Source organism: Coturnix japonica, chromosome Z, assembly GCF_001577835.2.
Source record: "Coturnix japonica isolate 7356 chromosome Z, Coturnix japonica 2.1, whole genome shotgun sequence".
Classification (NCBI taxonomy): Eukaryota; Metazoa; Chordata; class Aves; order Galliformes; family Phasianidae; genus Coturnix; species Coturnix japonica.
The window spans coordinates 49,565,932-49,575,323 of record NC_029547.1 but is presented as its reverse complement, the minus strand read 5'-3'; the positions used below and the strand labels follow the sequence as shown (position 1 = coordinate 49,575,323).

The window sequence follows — 9,392 nt, the reverse complement described above, 5'->3', positions numbered from 1 at the left end:
AGACACCAACAATTGCCTTCAGTAAAACCATCAGAGCATCATTATGCAAAGCCCATGTTAAAAATCTGAGAGTAGTTACCATATTGCTCTTATTATGAGAGCAAGAGACTGTTATCATAGAGTAATGGACTCCTGCTGGTCCATTAATGCAGAAGCAGTGCTGGAGGCATTTATGGAAACAATGTGGAAGCCTGACACTTATTCTCAGAGCGGGCAGCATTGATCCCTTCTCCTAGTGCACTCTTACAGTGTCTTTATTTCTGTTCAAATGCAGATAATTTTGATCTAATCATTTCCTCTGCTGGACACTGGTGCAGTGGAACAGAAGACTTCCTTGACTTCAGCACAGCACATGATCCAGAAGGACACTTCAGGTGAAGTAGCCATCCAGGTCAGTGCATCTCAGCATTGCAGGGGAGGAACAATGGAAAGATGTCAGTGGTGTTGTTTACTGCCTTGTGACTCGCAAGCTCATGAGCACAAATACAATTTAAACTCAGAAGCACTTTATTGCTAAGCTCTCTCTTACTTTCTCCTCATGCAAGTGCAAGTGCATTGTGTACTAGAAGCACATATCTCGTATTTTCTCATTTTCTCATATCTTGCACCTTAATGTACATTTTGTGAGGAAGCATGTTATCAGCTCAGATTACACTCCTTGGAAGCACAACTTTTACTCAAACAAAAGAAACTCAGAACTTAACCATGGAAAGAGGGCTTGGAAAATCCACTGGCAGTGAAAGCTGACTTCTCATGGGTGGGTGCTGAGACAGGACTGCTAATTACAGCAGATTCAGAGCTTCCTCGGGAGCAAAATGTCACCAATTCTTGTATGTGCACATTAAAACCAAACAGCATAAATGTGTTACCTTCCCAAATCTATAGGCAAATCTGCCAACGTCTTGATGCTGCTCTCAACGTCACAAGCTCCAGGAAGCTGAAATGAGTGCAAGGTTCTCACTACAGTTAAAATAAGCACCAGTTAACAGGTGAGGAAGCCCAAAATGAATAACCTAAGGTTGGGAGGGTGGGGGAGACCTCCTCTGCAGTTCTTCTACAAGAACTGAGAGACTGGGAGATGGCTAGAAGTAAAATACCCCTTCTTGTAGTCAGACAGAGATTCTTCTAGGGAGGCAGATGTATTAGAAGCTTCTGTTCCTTTTCAGAGGGTACTGGGCAGCAGTACCTTAAATGTTTCAGATAGCTAGTAATGGATGAGCTTAGGTCCCAAGGGAAGGCTCAGGAAGGGAGATTAATAGCAATCCTAGTACCACGCTGCTTCTTCAGAGACATTGCCACAGAGGAACTTGGGCTTCTCACACATACATCTCCCCATACCTTCCGATATATGCCAAATATATCATCAACCAATGAGCATCATCTTCTAATTAGATAACAGTTGGTTGCTTTTCAAGCTTTATCTATTTTCCCATGACGTTTTCACTGGGTCTGGGAAAAATCAGCCTCATGTACACAAAAAGCAGCAAGCAAGGAAACAAACAAGAATTACTCCTCTTTGCTATGTGCAAACAACTTTATCTGCAGGGTCTTTAGAAATGATGCTCTTTGCGGAGTCCTTGTTTGCTCTGGTCATGCTGTAGAAGACACTTCTGTAAGTCACTGTTCAAGCTTGGGGAACAGCTGAATTCAAAAGCAGGGCAAGCCCATTAAAGCAATGATGGACGGGACAAAACCATTGAAGGAAAAAACACAGAACCCTTGCTTTTCAAAGAACAGTTAAAAACATTTTGCCTCTTAAAGAAAGTCAGCAACCCATGGATTGCTCCAAAGATGAAGGGCTGCTTCATGCTGCTTTGTCCTCCTGGCCTTGCTCACCTAGGGTAGTAGCGTAGGTACCAACAGGAAAAGGTAGGGCTTTCAAAAAGCAGGTGGGTGCTTTTTTCATGATTCTATTGGATTCTACCAGCAACTAGGCGCAGACTCATGGTCATAGAATCATGTGAGTTGGAAGGGACCTGTAAAGGCCATCTAGTCCAAATCCCCAGCACTTAATAGAGACACCTACAACTAGGTCAGGTGCTCAGATTCCCATCCGGCTGGACCCTGAGTGTCTCCAGGGATGGGGCATCCACCTGCTCTCCGGGCAACCTGTGCCAGTGCCTCTTCACCCTGACAGTAAAAAATTTCTCCTTTCTTTTAGTTTGAAACTATTTCCCCTTGTCCTGTCACCACAGATCCTCCTTTTTTCTTATAGCCCCCTTTCAGATGCTGAATCACATCAGCCCAGAGCCTTCTCTTTCCCAGGTTGAACAGCCTCAGCTCTCTGTCTGTTCTTGTAGGTGAGGTGTTCTATTCTTTCCATCTTCTTGCATGCCCTACTGTGATATGTTCTGAAGTCTGCAGCCCCTGGCTGCTCTTTCAGCCAGTCAGAGGGGATTTGCTGTGCATCATGGCTCCTGCATTCCAGACCTGGGCCTTAGATGAACAGGCTGGTCTTTGTCCCAGGTACAATCAACACAACTCCTTCTTGTTGTTGTTTAATGAGGGTGCTATCTTCTTGCACCTGTCTCTCCAGAAGTCCCTGCTCTTTCACCATCTCAAGTTTTCCTCCTCTTGTCATGTTCACACACCCAGGTGATCCATCCAGCACCACTCAGCCCAGTCACCAAGGTTTTACCATACTCAGCCCCATTAAAAACCAGTTTAACTCTGTTCAACATTGGCAGTGAACTACCACTTGCCGCTGATGCAAGCAGTCAGATACAGGCACTGACTGCACCTCAGGCAGACATGCAGCACCACTGGCAAGGAAAAGACAGCCCTGGGATGTCCAGATGCCAACACACATGGAGCAGCAAGCACTGTAGCGGGATGCTTCCTTCTGCCCAGGCACAGCAGCTTCTGGAAAATTGTCACTGTGTGTCCTGAGGCAAGGGGGACACAAATCCCAAGTTAAGCAATCCCTGATGTCAACTCTGAACAGCACAGAAACATGCTGTGTTCTAACTTGGAAGTTTCAGAGAGAAATGGGAGAGTTTGGAGGAAAAAAAAAGAAGAAAAAAAAAGGAGGGCTGGAGAAGTAGGCTGGGTAGAGACAGCGGCGTTAGAGGAAATTTGTCTAAGGGAAACAACATTCAGGTCATTTTGTGAGTTGGGGAAGCACGGCCTGTGAGCAGCTGATGATTTAATTTTAATGCCCACGATTTCCAGAGATGGCCCTGAGCGCCCTCCTAGCACGGCCCTCCGCTTCCCCTCACTCATCCTTTTGGTCCGCTAGTTCTGTGCCCATCTTCTGCCCAGCGCCGGACTTTGTGCAGAAAAATACCCCTATCTTCCAGTGCCAGCGTTATTAATAATTAACATTTATAACGCTAGAAACTGGAAAAACCAGTTGGCTAAAACAAAGCCGGGCACTTCATTCTTATTTTAAGGCTACACTGAGTCATCCCGAAGCGCTCTCCTGGCCTGTGCCAACGCCGCAGGGCCGGGACTTCCCCCGCGGGCCCGATCAGCCCCGGGGCGGCTGAGGAGCGGCGGGGCCGGAGGGACGGGGCCGGCGATGGGGCTGGGCCCGGCTCGGCATTGCCCCCTGCAGGAGGCGGGGTTGTAAAGAAAGGGGGAAAAGCACACTGAGAAGAGGGTAACGACGGTAATATCGCAGAGACGGCTTTCCACTGTTTCCGTGCCTCCGGTCTGCGGCAGTAGTTGTACTTTATGTCCAGTCGCGTCATATCGCGACTCGTGACGTCATATCGCGCCTGCCCACGCCCGGCCCCACTCCCCCCCGCCCCACGCGGGCATCCCCGACCCCCCCCGCTCTGCCGTCAGCTCCGCCTGCGTCACGGGGCGGGCCCGGCTCCTCTCCCGCCTCCCTCAGCGCCGCGCGTGCCGCCCCCCCACGTGTCAGTTTGTTTTCCCCGTCGCTATGACGACGGCGGGCGGAGCGCGCGTGAGGTGAGGTTATAAGAAGGCCGGCCGTGGCGGGCGCACGGCAGTGCCGAGCGGGGCAAGGCGAGGACGGGCGGCGGCGGCAGATCGTGGGCCGCTCCGGCCCCTCCCTCCCCACCGGCGGCACCGCGTCCCGTCCGTCCGTCCCGCCCGGCTGCCCCATGGCCGCGGCTCCCTGGGAAGCGCCCCGCGCCGCCGCCCTGCCGGTGCCAGAGCCGCGTTGCCGGGCGGCGGCCGCCTCCCCACGGCTCCGCTAGCGCCCCGCGCCCGCTCTCCGCCTCCAGCCCGGCGGGTCTCCCCGCGGGCGCGGATCAGCGCTCCCACTCCTCTCCTCCGCGCTCTCCTCAGCGGGACGACGGCGGCGGCGGCTCGGCGGGACGCACCGGCGCGGATGCGGTGGGTGCCCCGCGCGGCCCCCGGAGCGTCCTCGGTGCCGCCGCCGACGCCTGACGCGCCGCGCTCTCCCCGCAGGCAGCCCCCCGGCGAGTGCGAGATGGCGCTCAGCGGCACGCTCCTCCCCTCCATCGCCACCTTCGCGGCGGGCGCCGCGGGCCGCGAAAAGGCGCCGCGGCCCGCGGGCCCCGGCAACGTGAGTATCGGCGTCGCGCCGGGGCCGCAGCCGAGGAGGGGGTGGGGGGTGTGCGGAGGCGGCGGCGGCTGGAGCGGGGCGGCTGGGGCGGGAGCGACGTGGGCCCGGGCCGGGGGCTGAGCCGTACCCGTGTCCCCACAGAGGTGGCGGGAGGAGCTGTCGCAGCTGAAGCGGCCGCCGCCGGCGCTGACGGCGCGTCCCGCGGAGCCGCCGCCGTCGGACCTGGAGACCTCGCCCGCCCTGGGGCCGCGCCGTGAAACCGAGGAGTTCAACGAGCTGCTGGATTTCGACTTCATACTCTCCAACTCCCTCATGCACCAGGAGCCCGCCGCCGCCGCCGCCGTGGTGGTGTCCCCCGCCGCCGCCCCGGCCCCCGCCGCCAGTCCCTGCCCCGCTGGGCCCTTCGCCTACCCGTTGCCCTGCGCCGAGCCCGGCGGACTCCTCTACGGCGGTGGCGGCGGCCGCGACGGGGCTCCCGCCGCCTCACCCTTCAACCTGGCAGACATCAGCGACGTGTCGCCCTCGGGAGGCTTCGTGGCTGAGCTGATGCGGCCCGACCTGGACCCGGTGTACCTGCCGGCGCCCGCCGCTCTACCGCCGCTGGGCAGCCTGCAGGGCAAGTTCGTGGTGAAGGCCGTGGGCGACTACAGCCACCCGGGGCTCAGCCCCAAGAACGGCCCCCCCGCCGCCGCCGCCCAGCCGCCCGGCTCCGAGGGACCCGGGGCTCCTTACAGCCCCCTCCAGCCGCGGATGTGCCCTAAAATCAAGCAGGAGGCCAGCCCGCCCTGCACACTGGCCCCGCCGCCGCACGGGAGCGGCCCCCGAGGACCCCCCCCGCAGCATGACTTCTCCATGGGCCGCCTGCTGCCGGCCCGGACTACGCCCTCGCTGGGGCCCGAAGAGATGCTAAGCAGCAGGGACTGCCTTCCCCCCGCGCCGGGGCTCGGCCATCCTCCGCTGCCGCTGCCCCCTGGCTATCCCCCGGCTCCCGGCTACCCTGCCTTCCTGCCCGAGCAGCTGCCCCCCGGCACGCTGCAGTACCAAGGTGAGTCCCCCCCGCCGGCGTGACCCCGGGGCAATGGCCGTGGCCGCGCTCACTCCTCCCTCTCTGCCCTCAGAACTGATGCCGCCGGGGAGCTGCCTGCCGGAGGAGACAAAGCCCAAGAGGGGACGGCGGTCATGGCCTCGAAAAAGAACAGCCACTCACACCTGTGACTACGCAGGCTGCGGCAAGACCTACACCAAGAGCTCTCATCTCAAGGCACACCTGAGAACCCACACAGGTGAAGCCTGCATGGGGTCATTGGGGTGAGCCCCCTTCTGGCAGCAAATGGGCAGGGGGAGCAATGAAAAAACGAGTCCAGGCAGAGCTTTGCTGGGTTTTCTGGGCACTGTTTCTCTCTCCTTGGCCATGTTATGTCCTAAGTAGCCTTTGCTTACTGGCTGGATTTTTCACGTAATGGTTCGCAGTGACTCAGGTGTGGGAGCAGATGGGTTTCTTGTGGAGGCAAAGTTTGTTGCTCCTCTTCAGTTGTGTGGCTGGTTAATGAGCAGGTAGCTAGGAATCTGCTGGGATTTGTTGCTGTAGATGGTGTTAGCCCATTTATGGAAAAGGAGTGGACTTCTAAGGTTCTGCTTTCTTTGTTCGTGGTTGGGTGCTTCATGCCCTCCCCTATTGTCTTGGGTTGCTCCAGCGTGAGAGATCGTGTGGCTGACATGCCTTTGGCTGTAACAGCTCACTGAAGTCTTGACACCTCTGTGAGCTGCTGTCCCTTGTCCAAGTGAATGGTGACAGGCTCCTTCCAAATTTAATTGAGGTCTCTAGCTGCATTGGTTGGTGGCACTGATGGCGGGTGCTGCTCCTATGTGGGAAGAACGTATCTTCCCCTGAGCTAGCACTGATGAGATTGAGCTTAACAGCTCATTGGCAACTGCTAGAATTCAGATAAAATCTGCCAAAGTGCGTATCTGCGCCCAAGTTCAAACTTTAACCTTGCAGCTGAATGCCATATTGCAATAACTGAGCTTGTGAAAGCAGGTACATCATGCACGGTTTCGCCAGTGCAGGCATTCCGTAACAGTGATTAAATAACCTGGGAATTTGCATAATTTAAATCCCTGGTTTGTGAATTTGATTCACAACTTTCTCCTGACGGGAATACTGGGAAGGGAGAAACGGTAGCTGAGTGGTTGGGCTGCGTGTTCGGCTAACGGCAGCAGGAGGAAAACTTGGTCAAAGAACAGTTCCTCCCGTCTGCCCCAGACTGTCAGCGTGGTCTCCAGGATGTGTGGGACGGAGGCTGTAATTGTCAGGGAAATTCGTTGTGCAGTCAACAGCAGTTTTGCTGTAGTGAAGACAGAAAAATTGAGTTGTTAATCAACCTGAGCTAATGAAAACAGTTTGCAGCCGGTTTTTAATACTCTAGACCAACAATTATCTAAATGCATTATTTTTCTGCTGAGCTATTTCTGGTTGATATTTGATCACATAACATTAGCCAGCAAAAATAAACTCTTTATAAGAGAACTCCTGCATTCTGAAATTTTGTTTGAGACAAAGTGATACTTTTAGTGAAGATTTCAGCAGTGTTCGTGGTTTATAATACACTTTGAAGACTTGACAAGACTCTGTTAGTCAGCTCGTAGCTCACTTCAAGACTTGGTTGCATTTTCTATGATGCTTTGATTCTTCTTAAAAGTGGTGTGAAACGGGGGTAGCCCCTGCACACAAGCACACTGCCAAAAGAAAAAAAAGAAAGCATGACTGATGTTTTCAATTTCTTTTTTAAGGTGAGAAACCTTATCACTGTGACTGGGAAGGCTGCGGATGGAAGTTTGCCCGATCTGATGAACTTACTCGTCACTACCGAAAACACACGGGCCACCGCCCTTTCCAGTGCCAGCGGTGTGACAGAGCATTTTCCAGGTCGGATCACCTCGCCTTACACATGAAGAGGCACTTTTAATTGGAAGCAGTGGATCTTTCCCTAACTGCCTTAGAGATTCAGTATTTACAGCACAAGGACTGCTTTCCGCAAGAAGGGAAGAACCCATTTTAAGCACTACAGAGAATCATGGTGAAGTCTTCCAAAAAGAGTGGAAAGAGGGATAATTGCATACGGACATTGCAACTGTTTTGTTGTTTTTTTTTAACAAACGTTTTAAAGAAAACCAAAAACATTGGGGTCAATGACTGGATCTTCTTCTATCATTCCATTTGTAAATCCAACTTGAATTATTTCCGGACTACAAAATGCCAAGGAGTGACTGGAAGTCACGGATATCAGGGTTAAACAGACTGCGTGTAGTTCGGAGGGTGGGGATATTACACGGGGAAATGACATTCCCTTAAATTTTCTTTCAATGCAATATTAGATGTAAATGTCATCTTGTACTTTCCTTTTTTCTTCCTTCTAAAAGCCATTACAATGTTAAAAGAGGAGGAAAAATTCAGGTACAGAGTTATGTTTTAAAAGCCTATTTCATGGTGCTTGGTGACTGTTGGTTTTAGAGGTACCAAAAAACAGGAAGCCAAAGTTCTCAAACTGCTGCATATCTGACAAGGAAATATTTTTGTCTTCCGATCACCAATTATGACCTAAATCAGGTAAATAATCCTGGTTTATCTTTTTTTTTTTTTTTTCTTAAGAAAATAACTTTATGCAGACAGTCTGTAATGCACTGTGGTTTCGATGTGCAATACTTTGTACAATGGTTTATTCCCAAATATGCCTTAAGCAGAACAAATGTTTTCTATATAGTTCTTTACATAATAGATATGTAATATAAATTTAAGCAAACTTTTATTTTGTATATTTGTAAACTACGAAGTAAAAGGAACATTTTGGAGTTTGTATTTTGCATATTCAAGCGGAAAATAAGTTTTAAATAAACCTATAATATTTTATCTGAATGACTGTTGTAGCTTTCTTCTGTGAATGGATATGTCCACAGAGAGGTTAAATGTTGGTCAGTGGTTGAGTTTGCTAAGGCAGAGGGAGTGGTGGAGACTCTGAGGGACAGGATGGATAAGTGCGGTGCTCGTCTTTTCAAAGGGAAAAATGTGTACAGATGGGTTTTTTTGCTCTAAATACCGAATTATCTGCATATTAGATAATCAACAATTTTTAAGGTAATTGAACTGCCTGCTAGAAGACATATGTCTGTTTGGCACATCAGACTTTGCACGTTCAATTGTAACTCTTTCTAGCTTTAGCCAGAGCTCAGAGCCTGAGCTGCCCAGATAGGCTAGTGGTAACTGATGTGAATGAAGGGAAATCAGCTGAGTTAACATCATAAAGACACTAAGCTTGAATTAAGGAGTAAAGTGCATCGTAAAACAGCCTTTAGCAGTGAATTACATGGAAGTTTCACTTAATTTGAAGTCTGCTCTGCCCTGGGAATTCCATAAGCCAGCAAACAGTATCTGAAGTGCCAGCACTCCTGTAGGAGTGGTGGTAGGCATAATGTGAGTTGAGAATGTTGACCATGTAGTCCACAAAGTGTAGCTGTACACAGAAGATGTGTTGTTGCAAAGTCTCCAGTGTACCTTCAACTGCAGTGCCTTTGCTGCTGTTAATGCAGTGAGCCCATTGCATGCCTTGGGTAGTTAACTGCTTTTGTTGTAGTTGTCCTTAGGGACCTCGCTGCTCTATTTTCTCCACAAATATGTAGCAATAAGATGATTTCAACATGAACGCTCGCTGAATAGGACCTGTTTTTCTCACTACTCTTTGTAAAGAGAAGGCAGAAATTATTCTTCCACTAAGTTTTAACTGTCAGTCAGCTAGCAGTTTGGTTTTGTATGATGTCTATTTTATATATATATTTAATGTTGAATGAAGCTGAACATGGAAATAAATTACAGGCAAGAGCCATTCCTATTTTTTTTTGC

General features: G+C 51.2%; 1 protein-coding gene across 1 annotated transcript; it reads left to right on the top strand.

The window, feature by feature from the left end:
• Positions 1–3,964: 3,964 nt before the first annotated feature.
• On the top strand, positions 3,965–8,411 carry KLF4 (Kruppel like factor 4). Its single transcript, XM_015849643.2, has 4 exons — positions 3,965–4,498; positions 4,640–5,543; positions 5,617–5,781; positions 7,289–8,411. Exons 1-4 carry the CDS (start codon positions 4,301–4,303, stop codon positions 7,462–7,464), a joined length of 1,443 nt encoding a protein of 480 aa, XP_015705129.1. The 5' UTR covers positions 3,965–4,300; the 3' UTR covers positions 7,465–8,411.
• Positions 8,412–9,392: the final 981 nt, after the last annotated feature.

What these genes read in the sequence shown, in the direction of transcription:
- KLF4 (XM_015849643.2), top strand. Translation starts at nt 4,301, where the DNA reads ATGCGGTGGGTGCCCCGCGCGGCCCCCGGAGCGTCCTCGGTGCCGCCG. An exon ending in GGCCCGCGGGCCCCGGCAAC is followed by an intron (nt 4,499 to 4,639) that starts GTGAGTATCGGC and finishes GTGTCCCCACAG; the next exon opens with AGGTGGCGGGAGGAGCTGTC. An exon ending in CGGCACGCTGCAGTACCAAG is followed by an intron (nt 5,544 to 5,616) that starts GTGAGTCCCCCC and finishes CTCTGCCCTCAG; the next exon opens with AACTGATGCCGCCGGGGAGC.